This window comes from Prionailurus bengalensis, chromosome D4, assembly GCF_016509475.1.
Source record: "Prionailurus bengalensis isolate Pbe53 chromosome D4, Fcat_Pben_1.1_paternal_pri, whole genome shotgun sequence".
NCBI lineage: Eukaryota > Metazoa > Chordata > Mammalia > Carnivora > Felidae > Prionailurus > Prionailurus bengalensis.
In genome coordinates, this window is record NC_057359.1 from 90,191,000 (window position 1) to 90,215,867 (window position 24,868).

The 24,868-nt window shown below is 45.3% G+C and overlaps 1 protein-coding gene across 9 annotated transcripts in view; it reads right to left on the minus strand.

Moving 5' to 3' along the window:
* Window positions 1-24,868, minus strand: part of SETX (senataxin) — a 65,402-nt gene that overhangs the window by 12,125 nt on the left and 28,409 nt on the right. For all 9 annotated transcript variants that reach the window (XR_006295038.1, XM_043566220.1, XM_043566224.1 and 6 more), the window contains 11 exons: window positions 20,561-20,734; window positions 18,220-18,452; window positions 17,020-17,187; window positions 16,381-16,537; window positions 12,213-12,314; window positions 11,895-12,010; window positions 10,331-10,402; window positions 8,017-8,166; window positions 6,850-6,957; window positions 3,863-4,050; window positions 1,561-1,653 (listed from right to left, as the gene is read on the minus strand). Coding sequence is in view for 8 of the 9 variants with exons in the window: in XM_043566220.1 (XP_043422155.1) it covers window positions 1,561-1,653; window positions 3,863-4,050; window positions 6,850-6,957; window positions 8,017-8,166; window positions 10,331-10,402; window positions 11,895-12,010; window positions 12,213-12,314; window positions 16,381-16,537; window positions 17,020-17,187; window positions 18,220-18,452; window positions 20,561-20,734 (1,561 nt within the window). In the remaining variant the exon portion in view is untranslated. The remainder of the gene's footprint in view (window positions 1-1,560; window positions 1,654-3,862; window positions 4,051-6,849; window positions 6,958-8,016; window positions 8,167-10,330; window positions 10,403-11,894; window positions 12,011-12,212; window positions 12,315-16,380; window positions 16,538-17,019; window positions 17,188-18,219; window positions 18,453-20,560; window positions 20,735-24,868) is intronic.

Sequence of the window (24,868 nt, forward strand, 5' to 3'; positions counted from 1 at the left end):
TAGAGTGAAGGGCAGGAAGGTAGCTTTGGCCTTTGCTCAGTCATCAGTGGCTCAAAGAGGCTGTTACAATGACCATCAATATGGTACCCTTAAAGACATACAACCACCCAGTGAAACAGGAAGTTATGAGGACGAAGAGTGTGATGTCACCTGAAGCTTACTCACCGATCTCTTCATCTGTCAAAACAGGGATAGCAACAGTAAGAAGTATTGACAGTAACCAAGACAGGAACAGGAAAGAGCTAGCACTAAGCATCTACTGTCTGGGGGCGCCTGGGTCGCTAGGTCGGTTGGGCGTCTGACTCTTGGTTTTGGCTCCGGTCATGATCCCAGGGTCGTGGGTTCTGTCCCGAGCTGAGCTCTGCCCTGACAGCACGGAGCCTGCTTGCGATTCTCCCCCTCTCTCTGCCCCTCTCCCCGTCTCCCTCAAGATAAATAAACTTAAAAGAAAGAAAAAAAAAAGAATTTGCACACACTGAGACCAGCGCTCTAGACGGGATCGCCTTCCTTCACTCCCCAGCACTGGCTGTGCGGAGCTCGCACCCACGGCCAGGGGCCGCCGTCCACGCGGACTGAACAGGACGCAGCCTGGGGGCGCGTCCGCACTGGCCTCCCCCCGCACTCCCAGCTCACTTCCCAAAAGACATGCACCCCTTCACTCCCATTCCAGGACAACCGCACTGCACCTGAAGCTGCCTGAAGGTCTCAGTTTAAGGGCCTTTAATCCCCATGTTCTTAACTTCTAGGCTCACTTGACAGAAAACCCAGTCAGCCAGCCTTCTCTTCCATCTCTGAAGTCCTTATTTTCGTCATTCACCTCTCAGGCCAACGTTCCTCTGTGACTTTCACCTCCACATTAGTTGTGGCCAACTGCTTCTCTGTCTCTCTTAACTTCTTCGCTGAATGTCCCCTCCACCCTCCTCGGTGGCTTACTGCCTCGTTCTTACTGAGGATGTCACCTTCTCTACGGCGCTCTCGGTGACACAGAGGTGGCATTTCTATTTCTCCTTACTTCTAGATAGGCCCTGTGCTGACAAACGCAGCCTTTAGACTATTACTCTCTTATTTTCTCGTAAGCCCTGACTCCTTTGAAGTTTTTACTGCTTACCAGCCACCAATCCTTTCTGTCACTCACAGACTGCCTGGAACGTGCTCCCTTACTCACAATCCCACACGTGAGGGGTCGTTCACCCTCTGTCTCCCACCTTCATCCAAGGGATCTATACTGCCTCTTGTCTTCGATCACAACAGCCATGCACTGGGGCCATGTCTGTCCTACTCACAGCTGTGACCTTAGCATGTATTTGCTCAAGAGCTTATCATGGTAGGGATTACGATCCCCATTACAGACTTAAGAAGAACTACAAGGCCGAAACATATAGACAGAGATATTAATAATCTATGATAAAAAGGAGAAGCTAGTAGCCTAGCTCCCTAAGAATGACTGTGCCCTGATCCTAGGCAGAGAGAGGCACAGAAAATGTTTTCAATATAAATATGAACAAAAATAATAGAACAACTCTGGGACCATCACTGGGGATTCAAGGGAGGAAAACATACTCATTATCCCGTCTTTCTGAACCGTCTCCGACATCAAACACGAGGTAAGGTTGAAATGGCCAGTCTGATGAACACCGATTGGTTTCAGTCAGTCTACAAAAAAGCAGCCACCATTCAGAATACAAGTTATAAGAAAAAAATTCTCATTATAATTAGTATTTTTTTGTCAGGGAAGAAGCTGGGGATAAGATATCTTCTCAGAATGTGTTTTAGCAACAGGTAAAACACAGATTTTATTTCTGTTCTCGGCGAGGGCGAGTGGTCTATGCACTTACAGATAACCACGACTAAACAGCACTCACGAGGCAACGAGCGAAAACATTGTAAGCCGCAGAACACAGACGGTCTCCGACTTACGATGGTCCCACTTACAATTTTTCGACTTTGCGGTGGTGCAAAAGCAATACGTTTCAGTGGAAATCGCACTGGGAATTGTAAACTGGAATCCTGTCCCGGGCTAGCCACGCGCTGTATGCTCCTCTCACGAGAGCAGCGAGCCGCAGCTCCCAGGCAGCTCCGCGATCACGAGGGTGACCTCCCCTACACTGACAACTACTCCACTTGTCACTTTCGGTACCGTATTCAGTGCATCACACGGGACATCCAGCACTTTATCACAGAATAGGCTTCGCCTTAAACGACTTCGCCCAGCTGTAGACTAACGTAGGGGTTCTGAGCACATGTCAGCAGGCTGGGCTAAGCTAGGATGCTTGGGAGGGTAGGTTAGGTATATTACATGCGTTTTTGACTTATGTTTATAGGAACATAACTCCGTCATAAGTCAAGGAAAATCTGTACTATGTACAGTATGGTATGATTTTTTCCCCCCCAAGATTAAAAAAGGCGGGGGGGGGGCCTGGGTGGCTCAGTCGGTTAAGTGTCCAACTCCTGATTTCAGCTCAGGTCATGGTCTCAGTTTACGAGATCAAGCCCACGTGGGGCTCTGTGCTGAACATGGAGCCTGCTTGGGATGCTCTCTCTCCCTCTGCCCCTGCCCGCCGATGCTCTCGTGAAATAAATAAACTTAAAAAAAAAAAAAAGTTTTTAAAAAAGAATTCAAGGGGCGCCTGGGTGGCGCAGTCGGTTAGGCGGCCGACTTCAGCCAGGTCACGATCTCACGGTCCGTGAGTTCGAGGCCCGCGTCGGGCTCTGGGCTGATGGCTCGGAGCCTGGAGCCTGTTTCCGATTCTGTGTCTCCCTCTCTCTCTGTCTCTCTGCCCCTCCCCCGTTCATGCTCTGTCTCGCTCTGTCCCAAAAATAAATAAAAAACGTTGAAAAAAAAATTTAAAAAAAAAAAAAAAAGAATTCAAAAAGTGGGGTGCCCAGGTGGCTCTGTCAGTTGCACGTCTGGCTCTTGGTTTTGGCTCAGTCGTGATCTCACGGTTCATGGGATTGAGCCCCATGCTGCGCTCGATGCTCACGGCGCTGAGCCTGCTTGGGATTCCCTCTCTCCCTCTCTCTGTGCCCCTCATCTGCGCTCGCTCTTAAAATAAATATTATAAAATAATTTTATTTAAAAAAAAAAAAAAATTTTTTTTCAACGTTTATTTATTTTTGGGACAGAGAGAGACAGAGCATGAACGGGGGAGGGGCAGAGAGAGAGGGAGACACAGGATCGGAAACAGGCTCCAGGCTCCGAGCCATCAGCCCAGAGCCCGACGCGGGGCTCGAACTCCCGGACCGCGAGATCGTGACCTGGCTGAAGTCGGACGCTTAACCGACTGTGCCACCCAGGCGCCCCTATAAAATAATTTTAAAGTGAAAAAATTTTTTAAAAAGATAGGCATAATACAAAGATTGGAAATAGATACAGCAAGATGCTATGAGTGATTATTTCTGGGTAGCATAAATAAGGGCAATCTTTCCCCCCTTCTTTTTTGTTTATATACATTTGCTAAAATCAACATGGCTCTTGTAATTAGAAAAAAAATTACTAAACCTTTGTTTTACACTTTTTATGACAGGACTTAAGAACATACCAAAATACCTATTCTTCTTAAGCAGCTAACCCTACAAATAAAATAAGCCAATAAGGAATAAACGGAGGGCACCTGGGGTGGCTCAGTCAGTTAAGTGTCTGACTCTTGATTTCAGCTCAAGTCATGATCTCACGGTTTGTGAGTTCAAGCCCCCTGTAGGGCTCTGTGCTGAGTGTGGAGCCTGTGGGGGATATTCTCTCTCTCTCTCTCTTTCTCTCTCTCTCTCTCTCTCTCCCTCCCTCCCTTCCTCCCTCCCTCCCTCTCTCCTCTCCCCCTACCCCCCCCCAAATAAACTTAAAAAAAAAAAAAAGGAATGAACTCACCTATTTGTTTTCAAGCTTCTGTTATAAACGTAATTAGAGGGGAAGAGACATATGTCTGGGTGCATCCTGTACTGAACAGTAAGCTGTAAAACAGGCAGCCTGCCGATCACATTGTGCTCTACGCTGTCTTCCAGCAGCTTGCAGAAGCGAGCCATCATTGACTGGTCATAGCCATACTCCTGTGCTTTCTGAAAGGGAGGAACCAATTTCCAAGAATTCATTTATACTTTTCCCACTATCATCAAAACACTGAGTGGTAACATGGAAATGGCAAGGTTTAGGTGGCGTTGAGATGACCAACAAGCAAAAATTCAGAGGAAGAGGTTTCTGACTCCGGCCCTTGAAAAGCCATGTAGCTTGACTATAAAAAAGTTCATTTAGAAAATCTACATACGGCTTATGAAAAAGATGTGGTCTTGTAAGTGGCCACAAACTGAAACTATTTTGATGTAAACAGAGGTCGCCGGAAAGAATCAGTAAGAAAAGAAACAAAGAACTGTAACACAGATTTTAACAATTATTTCTAGGGGACCCTCCCACAAATGGAAACACTGTCATCGTACAAGCCTTTTAAAGACCAATTTCTCCATCCATCTGTCCGTCCGTCCATCCAACATACACGGAGCCACTATAGTTTGGGGTGCTGAGACTGCTAAGGTGACTTAGCTCAAGCATCACAGAACAGATGTTCCCATGGAGAAGACCGACAACTGACAGTAATTACTAAGATGATTTCATAAACCCGTTAGTGGGTTACAACCTGGAAAATCAGTGGGATTTTTCAACGGGATCCAGTGGGATCCACTTTTTAATGTCAACATCACACAGATAAGTACCGTGTCTTAAGTAACCTAGGTGCAAATGTACTCCGCGGGATGCACGAGCACAACGGAGATGGGAGCTTCGCACGCGATGCCTCAGACACGGCACTGAAGACGTGCGTGCAAAGTTCACGAATCAGGAGAGTGGCGGAAAAAAGGCGTTACTTCCTAAATCATAGGTTACTTCTGTATGTGATTTTAAATAGGTTTATGTAACTTAGTATTAGTAGACATTCAACAATCTTATCCACATCCCCAGAAGTTGCTCTCTTCACAAGCTGGCCAAAACCTCATTTTGAATCTTCTTTCTGGGGAAAAAGAAAAAGGTACCACTTCCATACCTGCGAAAAAAAACCCAGTCCATCCTACAGAATGACGTGGATTTCTACGCTCTGACGTGGAAGGATAATCCTGATCTCTTTCTGGACTGGAAAAAAGACAATCCGGCACAGAATGCTTCTGGCCCTTTAAGGCAAACCCTACATGTATACAACCACACACAAGCCATCTTTTAGGGACTGAGTTACTGACCCCCCGGATGCCAGCTCCGTACCGCAAGCAGGGATTTCTGTGTCTTTTCTTCACTGTCTTAAGGCCAGCACCTAGAACAGTGCCCGAATCAGGCTGGCACTCAGTAAACGCTGATGGAAAGACACAAATGAGAATAGGCCACAAAATCTGTTAAAATACTCACAACGATTCTCCTTAAATAGAGGTGGACAGAAAGGCAAGTTGAGAAAACTAACTTTGTAATTGTTTTCTAAATTGTTTTCAAGAAGGCTGCCTTGTTTCGGCAACAATAACAAAAAGGCCAGATTTTTCTCATTTCTGTCGCTTTTATCAATCACCAAAGGAGGTAATAAAGTTGGGGCCCATCAAGAATTTAATCAGTAACTTTGTGAGATGACGTGTCATTCAAGACAAATGCAGTACAACGGGGGCACCTGGGTGGCTCACCCAGAACCGACTCTTGACTCCAGCTCAGGTCACGATCTCACAGTTCTTGAGTTGGAGCTGCGCATCGGGCTCTGTGCTGACGGTGCAGAGCCTGCTTGGGATCCTCTCACTCTCTCCCTCTTCCCCTCCCCGTCCCGTGCCCTCTCGCGCTTTCAACATAAATAAACTTTAAATGAAAAGAAACACGGTACAGAGTTGGCTCTTCCTTACTCCCCCTGAACAAGATCACCAGCAGCTTTTCCCTATGGACACAGGTCTTCACTCAGAGCAGGTGTGATCGCGCAGTGTGCTCAGGTGTGAAAGAGCCGCACTGTCGTTCTGAATGATTCCAAAGTCAAAACACCATGAGGACAACAAAAACCACACGCTTTCATTCCACAAGTGCACACGCACGCTTGGGAAGGATCTGTTCCCTGGGGTTGTTTATGCAGCCAGTACTCTAGATTTGTACAAATCAGCTATGTATTAGTGAAATACACAAACCTTATTAAATTCAACGCCATGGGCTACACCTATTCAGATTACCCAAAACATTTATTAAATCCCAACTCTGGTGGCCATTTATTTCTAGGAGCCCTCTCTGGTGAGGGAACAGGAGAGACAGGCCACTGCCAAAGCGCTGGTCCTTCCCGCAGGCGGGGTTCAGAGCCCCCTTCCTCTCTTCCTGACGCTGCACTTTCAGAGGACGTGAGAAGCACATTTTTTATCCCCCCGATAGGACACAGAATTCTAAAACTGGAAGTGTACTCTAAAAGTACATTTAAAGTACTCTGTGTAATGTTTTCCTCAAATCTGCATACATTTAAATATAAATCAGGAGGTTGGGAAACTTCTCCTTTTAAAATTTTCCTTGTATTATAGTTTTGGTGTTTATGTACTAAACTGGATCAGATACAGCCCTTAAGATAGCTGCGCGCTGTTTCCCAAAGAAAAAGCCCAATGCACACGGAACACGGGTCTTTCTCGTCTTCTGGTCTTTGACGCTCCCACTGCATGGGTCACGTATGTACGTAAGCACAATTAGGAACAGAGGGACATTTTCACAGACTTTTACCTATTAAAATCCAAACGGTGCTTCTCTCTTCTTAGCCATTCCCTACTTTTCCCTCCAAACAGGAGATGATGATCCAAGAAAGCCCCCCTCCAAACACAAAAACAAAAAGCCCCCCCCCCGCCCTTTAAAGTATTACGAACGTGAAACAAACGCACCATGGAAATGACCGTGGGAGGGAGCTGTTTTGGGTCTCCGACGAGGATCAGCTTGTTACAACGATGGATGAGCGGGGTAAGAGTCTCCACTTCACAAGACTGCCCAGCCTGGGTAAGAAAGTACAGAATGAAAAGGTATTCTTCATCATCTCTGCTGTTTCTTTACCCCCGTGCGGTTTCTCAAATTCACAAAAGTTCTAACATTCAGAAAAGTATCACACTTTCTCCTTCTGCACTGAATACCAGCCAGGATTTTTGAGTGGACGCTTGTGATGAGCACCGACTTTTTTTTTTTTTTTGATTAAAATAAAAGAATACTATAAACGGAGAAAAACAGACAAGGATTTTTCTATAGTTACAAAGTAAAACCGTAACAATGGACACAAACGCTCTAAACCATCGAGTGAAAGAACCGCCGCACACGCGTCGTGAGGCCGGCACGGCTCAGGTGCCACGACCACCGGGGAGCCAGCGCGAGCCAGAGCCGTGTGATGCCCCAGTTCTGTGCTCTTTGTTCTCGCCGGGCACGTGCCTGAGGGAAGTGCGTGGCGGTGCGTCCCCCTCTCCCTGCCACCCCCCTTCTCCCTTGCTCCTAGCTGGCCTTGTCATCTGCAAGACTCAAGCTTCTCTTCGAGGACACCTTCTTCAAGCGTGTCATCACTTCCCCCGTTTCCATCCTCTCGTTTTGGTGAAGCCAGATCTTGGACCAACCCTCTCGTAGCTCGTTTTCCACGTCTTCGGTCTTCTGGCTCTACTTTCTGGCAAACAGCAGGTGCCCGACAAATGTCTGCTCCGTGAATGAACGACAAGTCACGGGTATGAGCTGGAAACACTGTGGCTCAGAGCTGTCCAAAGTTATATGCCAACTGCCTCGAAAGGGAACCAGAGCTATTCCGAGCAGAGAGGAGACACTCCTCGGGCAGGGACCAGTCAGGCATCCTTAAGACTATCATCCCAATTCCGGAAAAGCCAGTTCGGCTGTGGGGGGCCGTCAGCAGCACATTTCAACATAAGAGACCGCGCACACACGCGACGGCAGGTAAAAACCAGATGCTCCGAGACCGTCTCCTCCGGGTCCTCGAAGCAGCGCGGCTCCCCGCCCGCCCCGGCTCGGCCCGCACAGCGCCAGCATAAGCCATACGGCCGTTCGGCCGACTGCCCACTGACCTCATCGACGATGACACAACTGAAGGGGACACCCCCTTGCCCACGAAAAGCAGACTCGAGCAGTAAACCGCCACTCGTGCTCAGTGTGCAGCAGATGACGTGGGACTCTAAGATGATGATGCTCTGTGTTTTTTGTGGGCGTCCTTGAACCTAAGACAACAGACACAGGTGAATCAGTATTCAGCCGTCTATAAACCCTTGATGACAGTAGGCCTACTTTCACTGTAAAACATCCACCATTTATCACGTGACAACGACATTCGGCGAGTCCTGAGGGGGAACTACAGATCTAGAAAACAGCAAGAACGTTCCAGATCATCGGAAACCACCAGAGAGAGAACGCTGTGCTGTGCAGTGAGTCTAAGCTCAGAACATGATATAAGCACATTAGGAAAAATTTATTCAGGCTTGATTTGGTCAAAGCAAACTACAATTCTTACAGCAGATGTATGTGGGCAGGTATCAGAATGCACAGAGATAGTTGTGAAGCAATTATCTGAGTTAAACTGGGGTCACAACTCAGCTAGAAGATACATTTTTCTGCTGGTCGTTAAGCACATATAGTGTCCGTTCTGCCTTTCACAAAGGCTTGTAGCCACAGTGATGCCCATGAAAATGAGGAGCACTCTGCTTCCACGGTCGCACAGAGACCGGGGCGGAGCCGGACTGTGAGTGACACCTCACACGTACCATTTAGCGTTCAAGCTAATAAGCCAGGGTTCTTATCATTGATTCGCTGAGCCTGGTGCTGCTCCTATAAAGTGGCTCATCTCTGGACACATGACTTGCTCAGCCACGGACTTGGACTCCCAAGGCGTGTGTGTGTGTGTGTGTGTGTGTGTGTGTGTGTGTGTGAGCTTCAGGGGGTGGCAGCTGTGGCCCGCGGGGCACACGTGAAGGCACTGTCACCTTCACACACCTCTCCTCTCAGCCTCCCATGGAGGAACACAGCCAAGTGAAATTAATTCCATGGCCCACAGAACCAAGTGGGGAGCAGCAAACCCCACAATACGTGCAAATACAGACTTCATCCGTAGATTCAGGAGGACTAACTTGGGGCTCGGTTTACAATTTTAATAAAAAGCTTTCCACGGCATTTTGTGCCGAAGTGAACAAACAGCTAATGGAAATATGCACTAAGTGCAACTGTATTTGTTTAGCAATGGAGGGAAGGGTAACAATACATTCAAGGGAAAAATCTCAGCTTAAAAACATGAGTAACGTTACCAGTTGCCATGACCTGCTCTCCCCGACCCCCACCGGTTTATTAGGGCTGAAATCTGAGGACGAGGATACAGATCTGGCTCATCCCTTGCTCTGAGAAATCTAAATATTGTTGATTTTAAAAAGATTTTATTTTTGGGGTGCCTGGGTGGCGCAGTCGGTTAAGCGTCCGACTTCAGCCAGGTCACGATCTCGTGGTCCGGGAGTTCGAGCCCCGCGTCAGGCTCTGGGCTGATGGCTCAGAGCCTGGAGCCTGTTTCCGATTCTGTGTCTCCCTCTCTCTCTGCCCCTTCCCCGTTCATGCTCTGTCTCGCTCTGTCCCAAAAATAAATAAAAAACGTTGAAAAAAAAAATTAAAAAAAAAAAAAAGATTTTATTTTTAAGTCATCTCTACACCCAGTGTGGGGCTCAAACTCATGACCTCGAGATCAAGAGTCACACGCTCCACTGGCGGAGACAGCCAGGCGCCCCCTGATATCTTTATATCCAAAAGAATACTGGGGAAAAAGTTACACGCTACAGAGGATTCTTATGATCAAAAACAAATACGGCGAGTGTAGCTTTCAGCCAAGAGCTGCCAAACACGTGCTTGTACTTTCTTAGCTAAACCCCCAGCCGCCATCACTCTACTTGAAGCCGGACAGAAGGTGTCTCTTCCTCTTCTTTTTTTTAGCATCCCTGGGTGGGCACAAATTTTCTTTAGTAAGGAAAACACCCTCGCGTCTACTTTGACTATTCATCTGATGATAATTATCATAAGCGACTTTGCAGTGGGGGGAAGGAGAAGAGCACCTAATGAGTTTTTTTTAATACCTACCCAGACCTAGAAAAGGAGAAGACAATATATCATCACCTTTCTTAGATCTCAGGTGACAATAAGAAATTCAGGCAAAAAAAAAAAAGGAAAAAAAAAAGCAAATGTACGTAATTGCACCATTTTCTCTACTTTCATATTCAAAAAAAGTTTTCATAATAAGCAAAGTTTTAAATGTAACTGAGAGAAGTCCATCAGTTGTGTGAAATAATTCATCATAAAAACAGAGAAAGAAAGAAGGAAAAACCTGGAAAATCCTATAGGTGAACCACTTACCTCTTTAATTTTAGAAGCTAGTTCCTGCCTCTCTTTTGAAACTTTTGCAATTTTTTCATCTAATTCTTGCCTCTGGAAAAAATGAGAATGCAATCTTTAAGATTAACCTGAGCATTCTAAAATACTTTCCGGTTGGCTGCCTTACCTTGCAGACGACACTGCCCATTCACCCCACCTGCTCTCCCTTTACCAGCAGAGTCCTGACCCCCGTGCTGCGCTGAGCCGGCCCTCGGGACCGGGGCCTCACGGCCGCTCCGTCCCACCCAACAGCCTGCAGAGACCTTCCCCTGATACGAGTCCTCACACGCAGGCCCCGGGGAGGAGAGGAGCAGCCAGAGCGACGGCAGGCGGCGGCTCTGACAGGACGTCCGGCCGCCCTCGTGACCAGCGCCCGCGCGGCTTCTCCCCGCTCTTCTGGTCTGAGCGGAACGATCCGGCCCTAGCCCAGGACCCCCGAAGCACCCCACCCACGGACCCTAACAGAGGCACGTGCCCAGGTCCTGCCTGTCTGCACTCCGCCTTGACCTCTTGTGTGGCCCCTCAAGGCCACGACGTGTACTTCCTCCGGGACCTGTGCGTAGTCAATGTCGCTGCTTCAATTTCTCTGTGGTATGGCCCCCGGAGCTCCACGCAGTGTTAATCTGACAAACCCTTAACGATGCACAAGATTCTGTTCTGTCTGGTGTGTCCCGTGTGCTGTCTCTGTCTGCTGGGCAGTGGAACTCCTGGGGCTCTTTCCTCCCCTCATCTCTGGGTGGTTTGCATCCCAGTCATCCCTCTGGCTACAGTGATGGGCACAGAACACAGGCCTGGTGAACCACGGCCCCCATTCCCTTAAAAACAGGGAGGAGATCTGCTTGCACATCCAGGGACCAACCAGACGCCTTCCGTGGCATTGATGCATGGATAGCGGGAGAACTGCCCCCTCTCTTCCTATGGGTTTTCTAAGCCGGGGCGGTGGTGCCCAGAGATGCTGGCACTTACCTTCCCCGAGAGAAGAAAAGTCTGACACACAGAAAACCAAATCAAGGGGAAGGTGGAGAAATGCCATCACCTGAGCCCCTGGACCCAGCCTTGCTGAACTTACTCCCAGAGTTCCTGGGCATGTTGAGTCAATGAATTCCCCTTTTTGTCTAATTTGGATTTCTTTAACTTGCAACTGAAAGATACCTAATCCATTCACTACAGCTTTAATATACGGCAGGCGACGGCAAACTACAGCCTGTGGGCCAAATTCAACTCACCATCTGTTTTTGTAAATAAAGTTTTATTGGAATAGAGTCACATCCATTTGTTTGTGAATTCTCTATCACTGCTTTTGGGCTACAACAGCAGAGTTGAGTAGCTGACACAGAGACCATATGGCCTGCAAAGTCTAAATTATGTACGACCTTTACTTTCCAGAAGAAGTTCATTAATCCCTGATATAAGGCATACCGCTTTTGTATACATCTTCATACACGGATTCAACTATTCCGCGATAAACAAATGATATCACATACTCCATGCTAACTTACGTACCTATCAGCTATTAGAAAACATCAATCAAGAAATGTTGAGATACCTGTGTTTCCTTTCCACCTCGGCATAAAGCACGCTGGCGGGAAAGTTCATCTAGCTGATGATCCAGAAATTCCTTTCTTCTATGCATCTCCTGAACATGAGAAGGTAAGTCTTTTTCTAAAAAAAAAAAAAAAAAAAAAAAAAGAATAAGCTAATTCTGACAAATATATACACATATGTGTACACAAGGAGGAAAAAAACTAGTTCTCAAAGCTACTCTATTTCAAATGTCTCCAAATTACGTTTAATGCCCAAGATATTACCTATCATATAAAAGGAAATAGAAGTAACATTAGTATGTGCCTCAATTAGTACTTACTCATTCTGTGGTTAACTTGGCTGTCCAAACTAAATCTTAGGACCTCATTATTAATAGACTTTTCTGGACCCAGACGTACTAAATTTATATCTCCACAGTTTCCTGTTGATAAAAAAATCGTACTTAGAGAATAATAACAACACTGCCAGTCTCTGTTCATACTATCTCATAATATCTATTTCTAGGCAAGCATACCAACAATCAGAGAAGGGAGCTAAGATTAATCATCAATCAACTAGACGCCTGAAAGTACACTACAGGATTCATACACATTAGATACGCTTCACAACCACTCTCAAAGCGAGTACTTGCCATCGCTACATTTCTACCCAATAAAAGCTTCAGAGGCTGCATAAGCAGTACGTTACAAACTGAGATTCAATTATACCAGCATTTCTCAAGCTGTGTTCCGTCCATTCCACAGTAAAATACATTTGGGGAAAGGTGAGTTAAAATAAGATTTCTTAACCTCAGGATATTTCAGATGGACAAAGACTTTCAGATGTTAACACATATTTGAACTTCCAAGACAGAACCATATTTTACTATCAGATCCTTCTCGGTCGGCAGAATACTCAGAACGATGTTTCTGAAGCTCTCCTCCACATCACAACATCACACTGCTAACTCCAGAATCTAAGGGATACAAAGATGCTGGAAATTCTGTGGAGTAGGTAATTCCAAAAGCTGTAAGCATCATTTAAACGGCTTGTTATTAACCACACTTTCATTTTAGGTTACCGCAGTTTATATATTATTATTTCATCTAAACATCACCCGCTCCATCATTGGGCTAAATTATAGCGATCACGCAGAGTTTATTAGCACTTATCTGAATGTGACACATTTGTTTATTGTTAATCTCCTGCCTGTGAACGAGGTTTTGTTTTGGTCACTGGCTCCAACAGTGGCCAGCAGGTTAAGTACAGGAAGTATAGGTTGAATGAATGAAGGACTTATTAAACAGTTATCTACGACATATTTTTGTTCCCAGTTCAGCTCATTCTTCTAAACGTGAAGCCCTCTTCTCTGGCTAACATTTGCTTGAAGGTTTCAAAACTGCCAATTTTCTTGTTTCCATGAGAAAGGTGGATGGAATTACCTGGAAACTCACCCATGATAAACATCTAGAAATGCTCCATAAACTAAAACTCTAACAGACGTCCTTTAAACTGCAGGGTGAGCTCCTAGAGATGGGAGAAAAATTCCTAGAGGCCAGACACAAAGAGAAAGCTCAAAACCAGAGCTACAAGACCCCAAGCTGCTGTGGCTTCCCTGAGGGACAGGATACGTTGGGGCTGGCACCGTCTGGGTGCTCAGAATTTTTTACTTTACGTTCAATAAAATACAGAGATTTATGGGGCGCCTGGGTGGCTCAGTCGGTTTAGGCATCCGACTTCAGCTCAGGTCATTGTCTCACAGTCCGTGGGTTCAAGCCCCGCGTTGGGCTCTGTGCTGACGGCTCAGAGCCTGAAGCCTGCTTCCGATTCTGTGTCTTCCCCTCCCTGCCCCTCCCTCCCTTCTCTGCCCCTCCCCTGCTCATGCTCTGTCTCTCGGTCTCAAAAATAAACACTAAAAATAAATAGAGATTTCAAAATCTTTAAATGTTTTAGGTTTGTTTTTTTTTTTTTTTTTTTTTTGAGACAGAGAGAGAGCATGAGCAGAGGAGGGGCAGAGAGAGAGGGAGACACAGAATCTGAAGCGGGCTCCAGGCTCTGGGCTGTCAGCACAGAGTCCGACGTGGGGCTCGAACTCACGGACTGTGAGATCATGACCTGAGCTGACCGACGTGGGGCTCGAACTCACGGACTGTGAGATCATGACCTGAGCTGAAGTCGGACGCCCAACCAACTGAGCCACCCAGGTGCCCCTAAAAATCTTTAGTTCTACCGAGAGTTTGCCAAATGTCTACGTTGGCAAAACTACCATTCCAGTGAAGGTACAGAAATTTTATCACGGAGGCCTGAATTTTAAAGCCCGCTAGAAAGGAAAAGGGCCTGGAAGAGATGGGAGGAAGAAGTGAATGGGCTTAGCTGGGAAAAACTAAATTCTTTCCCAGGACTTTCCAACCATAGGCCCGCCCATGTCACGTGTGGACTCAGAGACTAAATACATAAAACAGGGAATGACAAAGGTGACCCAATCAAAATACAGTGGCGATTTTTTAAATTTGACTACAATGAGCAACTTTTTGCCAATATATTTTAAAATACCTAAGAGGAAGTGTAAATTTTTCATGGATATTAGCCACTTTCTGAGGAAGTGGCTAACATGAATTAGCCAAATTCAGTAAAATTACAGAAACCCTGGGGTGCCTGGGTGGCTCAGTCGGTTAAGCGTCCGACTTTGGCTCAGGTCATGCATAGTCTCAGGGATCGTGAGTTCGAGCCCCACATCGGGCTCCGCGCTGACAGCTCAGAGCCTGGAGCCTGTTTTGAATTCTGTGTCTCCCTCTCTCTCTGCCCCTCCTCACTCACACTCTGGTTTCTCTCCCAAAAATAAACAAACATTAAAAATATACATATATATAGAAACCCTAAATAGACATGTAACAGTTAAGGACGTTTAGACAACATATTGAAACTTACCCTTCTGTCAAAAAATAAATAAATAAATAAATAAATAAACAAACACTATAAACAAATCAATCTTCAAGGAATAATCTCTTTCGTATATAAAACATTCCAAAGAATAAACACAAAAATTCTCCCCAATTCCATTTTTAAGGTCAGTGTAACTAAAACCAAAGATATGACAAAGAAAAATCGCAGGCCAGCCTCATTTAGGAGTACTAATTTTAAAATCCTAAATAAAACATTAGCAATCTAGCAACATGTTAAAAAATAATAATACGTGACCAAGTTGGCCTTACTCTAGGAACCCAAGACATTTTAACGTTAGATAAACACTGTAATTTGCCACAACAACACACTGAAGAAAAGTTTCATCATCATTTCAACAGATGCAACTAGAAAAATGCATGCAATGAACCCCAAAAGCCCTTCACAAGAAAAACTAACGAAAAAGGAAACTGCTTTAACCCGATAAAGGGTGAAGACTAAAACCCAGAAACCGACACCATACTGAACGGCAAAGGTGTCCCAGGCCTTTCTTTCAGGAGGCTCGGGGCGGCTGGCAGGAGTAACAGGAGCGGAACATGAAGGCAATGGGTAAGAACACGGTTCTCTCCTGTGGAAGGAAGCTCAAACTGCACCCTGGCTGCTGGCTGGCCTCGCCGGGCCCCGGCCCTGCTGCCCTGTCCACACAGGCCCGAGTGCCGCCCTCACGTGGCTGGTCAGGGAAGGGACAGGCGAGTTAAAACCACACCACTGCATGTGCGTGGGAGCTGCTCCTGGGCGTGTCAACTGCTACAACCACTTTCGGGAAGAATCTGGTACTATCTACAAAACTGAAGATGCACAAGTCCTTCGACCCAACGTATTCACTGCACGGTGTTCCTACGCTTAGAGCAGCGCTTTTATAAACCCTTGACCTTGACCGATCCTATGAAGTATGCTTGATCTCGAGACCCAGTACAACCCACGCACCTGCCCAACGAAACAGGTTTCACGAACCAGTACTTCCCCTCGCTGCTAGATCACACTGGAAATAGGACAGTAAACAAATCCCCAAACCGCACCTTGGCGGAGCTAACTTCGGTCTAGCTCTACTGCATGGCAATGTTCTCTCGCCTCTGGTCATTTTTATGGATAGTAACTTCAGGAGCTCCCCACAGGCCCCCAACCCTTTCCCACGGCTAACTCGTGATTGCTCTGCAGGTTTCATCTCAGACGGCACGTCCCCCAGAAGTCTTCCCTAACCGGCCCCCCACCCCGAGACTAAACCAAGGGCCGCTCTAAGATGTTTGCCAAGTATCCACATTTTACCGCTTACAGAACATACGGCTTTGTTTCTAACTGTCCACTGATCCACTTCCTCGTTACTGTCTCTTGGAAGGCCTCCCTGTTGAAACCTCAGCACTGAGCACAGTGCCTTGGCACACAGTAAGTAAGTGCTCAACAAAATGTGCTCACTGAATCAATGAGCATGTACGGGCCACAGCCCCAAGCAGAAGTTATTACCAGAAGTGGCTCGCATTCAAAACGGCCCACACTAAACAATGAAAACAAAACCGAAAACAAATGAAACGCCCACAGAAGGATCATACCCAAAGGATTCTTCTTGTCTTTACACTTCTCTTTAAATTCGAGGATGATTTTTTTCATAAGTTCATCAACAGCCGCGTTGGAAGGCGCACACACAAGGACACGGTTTTGTTTGATTTTGGCATTGGAGTTTTCATCTGAACGCCCCTTCCTCTGGTTCTACAATTGGACACACACACGCCGAAAAGACAGACAACAAGAAATACTAATGAGCTGGGGCACAGAATTCTCCAGTTTTTCTCTACTTCCACGCATATTCCAAAGTTCTCCTCATAAGCAGTTAAAAATACATAACAGCACCTACATCTTACACTGACGTTAGTATTGCCTCTAAACGTAACATTTTATCATAGCTTCTCTGAGCCTCTCCTCACTATCCGCTTATGTTACTGTGTATTCAATCCAACCCAAGCGTAGCCCAGGAATGCATTCCACACAGTTTCTCTGCATTAGACGTGACCCACAATAAAGCCAGAAGGCCACCGTCCCAGCCCTTCAGATTAGTGTCACACAGGACAGGTCGCTGAAAAGACCCACAAAAGTGCAGGGAAAAGACCCCTGGCAGTTATTTGCACGTGTCAGTTAATTCAAGGGCAATGACGCGCTCGGCTAACAGCACTGGCGGCCCTCACGTACTCTACCTCTGTCAGCAGGCGGTACAGGAGGCCAACGATAGTTTTTGATTTTCCTGTTCCAGGTGGTCCATGAATCAAACAGATCTTGGCAACTGATGGGGAGTGTTTGACCATGGCGTATGCAGTTTCTATCGCTTTCTTTTGGTCTTCGTTGAAATCTTTCAAGTAGGCGATCTATGCAAAAGACAGGAGTGGGAATGAGTTGCTCTTCCTGGAGTGGCACGGGAGAGGAAGACAAACCTCCACTGGAATGTCTTCCAACCTTTATCAGACAGAAGCTTCGGTTATGATCGGCCAAGACCCCAAAGTCACCTTTAATCTAAAGAACCACTTTCACTACCGTAAAGGAAGTTACTCAGCAGTGTCTACAGGCTTCAGCCCATCTACAAATACTGCAACAGTATTTTTATTCGTGATTCTTACAAAGATGATCGCAATAAACTGTTCTACACTTTCCTTCTATTTATTCTTTGGTCTTTCCCATTTTAGTTCATTCTTTCCTTAGTAAAAAAACATTCCCAGACTTTCCTAACCCAAGCGGTACAGTGAAAGAGCATGGATTTTGGGTCAGATCTAAGTCTCAAAGCCAGTTTCGCTCACAGGCTAGGTCTCCAAAGCTCTAAGCTCCCTGAGCCTCCACCTGGGCCATCCGTGACATCCGGGGTCCCCTGGAGGGCGATCAGGGAATGCACACTGCACAGGAAGGCCCCAGCACAAAGCAGCGGCCCTAACACCGCCACCTTTCCCTGGCCTTTGTCCGCGTTGATTTCCTGGAACCAACATACAGCTCTCACGGGGAGAAAATCCGCGTTGATGCCAAGTGGCAACTCCATCCGTGTACCTGCAACAACACCCGCCAACTCCCCATCATTCACGTGCCAAATCAGCTCTATTAATCTGCTCCTACTTCTCAACTGCAATCAGCTGACGAGCATTTAAGTAGGATGCTCCTGTAACGTTTGAATGCTGGTCTTTGGACACAACTTCGTTTCTTTATTGTACTACGCCTTTTTCCTCGAGGTGAGCTGAGTAACACAGCACATACTTTGCCGTATTAAAGACAATTAAGCACGAAACAATGTCACTGTGCATGCACAGCGGGACGTCTTTGTCACAACAACAGGAATATACAGCAGATAAAAACGCGAAGCTCTGACACTGACATGCAATTCTCTGACTCTCTGTTCTTATTAAACCATCACTCACGATTCTCTCAGACGTCGTAGTCAGTAAATCTTTCGTACAGAAGTCCATGGGGTTTGGGTTCAGAACAGCTCTGGCTAGTTGGTTCCGTCCACTCAACAAAGACATGGCTTTCAACTTCCTTTGTGTAGTTACCAGAGAACTGATTACAGTGCATTTCACGAGTTCATTTAAACTGAGTGGCAAATTATCTTGAGTCTGGATGGAAAGGGAACACTCAGATTTCCCATTACGCACTATTATCAAGAAGGAGAAAAAGCAGTTTCAGTTGTCAGTGAATAATGCCGGGCAGCTACAAAGAATGGTGTATTCAGAGTGATGTATTTTATAACCTATGTTTTTTGTACGATAGAATATTCAAGTTATTCACTCACAAGTGTACCGACAGCCTCCTGAGACTCAGGCAGTGTTCCTGTCCTCAAGAGGCTTATTTTCTAGAAGAGGGACACAGATAACCAAACAAACCTGTCAGGCAGTGACAAGCACTATGAAGGAAGCAGAGAAAGCGGATGAACAAGTGACTGACGGGGGATGTCAGGGAGGGGACACTGTAGACAGGAGAGTCGGGAGGGTCTTCCTGATAAGACGGTATCTGAGCAGCAACTTGAAAGAAAGGAGCACGCCGCGCAGCTGGGCGCACTCAGACGGTTCCGCCAGTTCCCCCTATCTGGGGAGAGGGAGCCAGTGGCAAAGAATCAGCAGCTGTGAGGCCCAAGAAGCAGAGCTACGCCTGGAGTATCTCAGGCACGGGGAGAAGCCTAGCGCCGCTGGGAGGAGAAGCAGGGAGACGCGTGCCGCCAGAGTCACAGAGTAAAACGGGGCTCCGTTTTACACGGCTCCGCAGATCACAGCACTGGCTCTGAACCCTGTTCCGAGTCAGGCGCAAAGCCACAGGGCAGTTCTGTGCTGGCAAGCGAGGTGCTCAAACTTACACCTTAGAAGCATCGCTCTTACTGCAGGATGACGAATACACTGCCACGGGAAAAGCACAGAAGCAAAAAGGCCGCTCCGGTGGCCGCTGCGGTCATCTAGGTTAAAGCTAGCGGTCGTGTGGACCAGGATGCAGCAGCCAGAGGTGGGGCGTGGATTTTAAATACTTGTAAAGGGAGAGTCAACAGGATTTGCTGACGGAGTGTGCATGGAGGGTGTGAGAGAAAGAAAGGATCCAGGATGACTGAGGTTTCGGGCCTGAGCAACTAAAAAAAAAAAAAAGGCATCCCACTTACTGAGATGGAAAAACAGAGGAGTAGAGGTCAGGCAGAAAATGGAGCGTTTCTTTGGATCTTTTTGTCTAACAGCTCTGCACACAGAGAGGTCACATAGTTGGGACGCTCGAGGAGTCTGGAGGGAGACGATCTTAGAAATATAAATTTGGCTAATGTCACTACTGTGAGAGTCAAAAGCACAGATTAAGCCACGTCCCCCTCCCGCCGCTCCCCTAAATGCATCTACAGGAAGGACTGAGCCGGACCACAGTGAGGACATAAATGCGGCATGCCCAGCACAGGTGCAGCAGAACGCTGAACTCTGAGGAGTTCTTAAGATTTGATGGAAGAAGGTGAATGAAGGAATAATGAAATCGTGTTCTCTTCACATAACTGAGACTAACAAAGCGGCAATGTTAAAAAGGCCGCTTGCCAGGCGATCTAGAACGTGGACGACCCTGCAGTCAAACAAACGCAGGTTTCTGTTCTGGGCCTACCATTTAATACTGAGAATGACCTTAGAGAAGTTACAGGACATCCCTGAGCCCTGATGTCCTGACAGGTGGGAAGACAGAGTTCTGCTTTGCAAGGCCTTGGGGAAGACGCTGAACGTGTGCAGGAAGGACAAGGCACGGGGTCCAGCACGCAGTAGGTCCTTGCTAGATCAACCTGACATTACTCCTGTTCTGCTCCTCCCGCGAGAAAAGTCCCTATGACACAAGGGATGCGAGCGACGGAAACAGCAAACTCTTCAAGTCGCCTTGCAACGACTTACATGTTTGGTCTTCTCATTGACAATTAGCCACAAAACCAAGGCTGGAATGTGATTTAAGATATAGAAGACAGATGGTCTGCACATTGTTTAATAATAATCGCAATGACAGATGAAGGAATGTACCAGAAAGAGAGGACGTTACAAAAGAAAGCTTTTAAATCATAAGTCTAGAGCAGTTAAGTGCCGGGCCTTTCCCAGATGAATCTAGAAAAACTAAAAAAAACCTCCGAATGACAAATAATCAAGCTAGCAAATGCATGTCTGGTATATGCGTAACAAACGTGGCCAGGAGAGTACGTCTCAGAGGGAAATTAAAACATGAACTTCTGACAGATTTCTCTTTACTGTCTCATTATTTACTTACTGACTGAAGTGCGGCGAAATTTATGAACATAACCGCAGTGATATTCGTGGAGATCCGGCATGCGATTTCTCTCTGTGTTCTTCTTCTCTCCATTTTGTTTTTCAAGAACCAAAAACACCAAATCATTTTCCTTTGGATGCAGCTGTTTAGTTAGTTCACATTCCTCAAGAAGAACTATCAAAGAAGAAGAAGTCGGCACTTACTCTAACAGAATTATTTTACATAAGATTAACTAAAAGGGTGTTAAACCCTTGTACTAAGTTCTAGCAAGTTACAGCACCAGTAAACTGTAACATACTTTAAAATAATAGGTCTAAGCCAGTCAACATGTTCAAATAGTGATTATACAGGGTTATGTTTCTTAACAATGGCTAAAAAGCCAAAATAAATAAAATTGTAATATTCCAAAGCAGTTAATAGCTTTCCTTTCCTTGTAGTTTTCGTTTTTAACCAAGAAATTTTCTCTTTTGTTCCTCGTTTTCAAAATCCTAGGAGAAACTCTAAAAAACAGATCCAAGGATATGTAAGAGTTTTGAGCCTACTGCTGGCATTTCAAACAAGGGGGAAAGGACAGCTGTAAACTATCTGGGGCTGGGAAAACAGAGCAAGCACTAGAATAAAGAAGTTCAGTAGCAACCGCCAGATCCAGCAATAATATACTGAACTAAAATACGAGGCACTGGGATCCGGTAGGCTGAACCACTGAAGCAAAACAAGATTTTAATATGTGTGAGATAAGAAACACCTGTTTGAAAGCATCAGCGACCAAATACGACAGTGAAGAGTTACTGTGCTGAGAGATCCAGAAGAATCTGGAAACCCACTGGAGTCAGCCCTGTATTTCCCCTAGAAACATCTGAACTATTCTTGGAGTGGCAGCCAACGGGCCAGGCCGTACCTGGGACGGCCTTGGTGGACTTAAAAGACAAGAACTGGCATCCAGAGCCTGCACAGAATAGGGACCCTGAGAGACTAAGGACCACACCCAAGGATGAAGCAGAACCAAACCCGTCTTGACCTGGGCTGCGGCTTCCAAACACCTGGATGCTTCAGAAAAGCACAATCCCTTAAAACTGGATTAAGATGATCCCGTAACGTAGGTGCCCCCAGAAGCCTGGTAGAGGCAAAAGGAAACCCTCTCTGGAAGAAGGCAGTATCATCCCAGGCCTCCAATTATTTTTATAAATAACTTTCCCGACATAATGACACACACCAGAGATAAGCAAAGCACAAGGAAAGAAGAAATATAAAAACTGGTAGAATCAATAAGCAAAAAAGGACTGTCCTGGGGGCTACAGATTAAATTTCACGCAGTTTAGAACACAAGCAAGGGGTGCCTGGGTGTCGCAGGTGGTTAAGCATCCACTCTAGATTTCGGCTCAGGTCATGCTCTCACGGTCCCTTGAGTCTGAGCACCGCGCAGGGCTCTGTGCTGACGGCACAGAGCCTGCTTGGGTTTCTGTCTCCCTCTCTCTCTGCACCTTCCCCGCTTGCACTCTCTCTCAAAGTAAATAAATAAAGTTAAAAAAAAAAAAAACACAATTAAAAATACACGACAACAAGAGCATACAAAGTGGCATGGGGATACATTAGAGTCTTGTAAAGGTTTTGCCTTATCAATGGAGACGCTTAAAATATCTATTAAAACTGTAGACTCTGATAAATCAAAGGTACATGTTGTAAGTTTTACCTAACTATTCTAAAACAGCATAAGAAGTATAAATTGAGGTATACTTTCCAAAGTAACAGGAAGAAAAAATGAAAAGAAATGTTAAAATGGGAAAAAAGTAAAAGTATTTAACCAAAACAAAAGCTAATAAACTTAATATATAATTAGGTCCATTTACTTCTATTTCATTTCATGGTGTGTGTTTTTTAATTCACCTCTGATTTAATGGTTCAAAGTCTCCAATGTGTGTCAAAAGTATAATCTCCTTCCATCAGTTTTTTCTTTAAATATATTTTCAAATATATATGTGTTGTGAGCTGTTGTATCTTCGGTTGAACAAAACTCATCATGAAAGATTCCCTTTTCGTATAATGCTTTTTTGTCTTACAGTGTATTTAGTCTGATATTAACAGAGCTAAACAAGTCTTCTTTTAGTTGAATTTGCAGGAGTATCCTTCTCCAATCTTTTTTTCAACCTTTTGTTCTGTTTACCTGTGTTACTTGTTCATACATACAGTGCGTTATCATGTCGTATTATATTATTCTTTTCTTTGAGAGAGAGAGCACGTGTGTGCGCACGCACCAGCAGGGGAGGAGCAGAGGGAGAGGGAGTGAGGGAATCTTCAGCAGGCTCTCCACACCCAGCGCAGAGCCCGATGATGCAGAGCTTGATCTCAACGACCATGGGATCATGACCTGAGCTGAAACCAAGAGTCAGACAGACGCTCAACCGACTGAGCCAGCCAAATGCTCCTCATGTTATATTAGCGCCGAAATACTATTTTCTTGTACAAGATGCTAAGGCTAACTCAGGCAACTGCAAGTTCAGAGACGGGATAAAAGAACAGAGATGATACTGGTCCTATCAGATAGCAGGCCAACTCTGAAAGACTTGTAGGGTCCTATCTAAAGGGCTTGAATTACAATGGTTAGAAACACAAGTATACTTAAATTCATGTATTTATGAAATTTTTTAAAAAGCACAATGGTCAACACCAGTGCTTGTAGTGAATTAACTCATTATTTTGAAAACTGATCAAGAGTCAAGAACTTTTCTACCTTTCTTTATGAAGTATACCACAGAGTAACTGAATAATAGAGAGAAATTTGTCTTTACATAACTATTCCAGGGGAGCCTGGGTGGCTCAGCTGTGCTGACGGCTCAGAGCCCGGAGCCTGCTTCGGATTCTGTGTCTCCCTCTCTCTCTGCCCCTCCCCTGCTTGCGCTCTGTCTCTCTCCCTCTCTCAAAAAATAAACATTAAAAAAAAAAAATTAAAAAAGAACTATTCCAGCTAATAAATGAAGAAATGATCAAATAAAAACAACAGCATTCTGTACCTTTAATAAATTCATCTAGGCAATACGCATCAACAGCTGTAAGTATTACGGAAAGAAATCAGAGATTCATGCACCTCCTGAAAAAGGAACACGCCACCACCTATGAAACAGTTTTGCCAAAAATAATAAATCAAACTCGAATCTGATTGTGCCTGTAGATACAACTATTGACTTACAGGAAACACAAATGGCAAACACGCTTAACCAACACCAGGGAGACATAATCAACAAGACAGTAACAGTAATTCTAAAGGATCAACAACTCAACTTCTTCAACAAATAAATTACAAAGTGGAAAAAAAAACGAGAAAATTATAGTTAATACATTTCAACTGGTGTCCAAGTGTGGCCCCAGTTTGGATCTTATTTCAAGCTGGCTGAAAAAAATTGTTATGTGAAGAAACTGGAAATTTGAACACTGACTAGCTACCCGATATTAAAGAATTACTGTTACTATTTTAAGCAATAAAATGTTACTTTATTATAAATTTTTAGGTCTGTATCTTTTAGAGGTATTCCCTGAATTTAATTACAAATGACCCCTCCCTGCAAAAAAATCAAAGCAAAGACAAATCTACAAAATCTCTCCATAAACTATAAAAACATTACTGAAAATAAGCCAAATAATTTATACGGGAACACAAAAGGACGAGAACAGCTAAAGCACTCCTAAGGCAAAACAAGGTAGAAGGACCTGTTCACCGGGCATTATGGGATCATTACAGGGGCACCTGGGGGGCTCAGTCAGTTAAGCCTCTGACTCTTGATTTCCGCTCAGGTCACGATTTCACAGTTGCCGATATCGAGCCCCGTGTCAGGCTCGGCGCTCACAGCACAGAGCCTGCCTGGGATCTCTGTCTCCCCATCTCTCTGCCCCTCCCCTGCTTGCACAGGTTCTCTCAAAATAAATAAAGTTAAAAAAAATTTATTATAAAGCTGGACTGAGTAATCAGACAATGTGATATAGGCAACAGGGTAGGAAGATGATCCGATGAAGAAGAAATGAATCCAGAAAAAAACCCATGAGTTAAACGGACACTAGATTTATGGCTAATACGGCGCTGCAGGGCATGAAGAGGGTGGTCCTTTCAAATAAGTAACACTGGGATAACCACATCTCCATTTGGAAAAACAAACAAACAATATATGGCCCTTATGTTCTCATTCATGCATGAAAATAAATTCCAGGTTGATAAAACAATGAGCCATCTAGAAAAGGGGTTGCAAACTTTTTCTTTCCAAGCCACACCTAAGTGTCTGTTGCATATTCACCATCTTCGATTCAAAGACTTTTAAAATG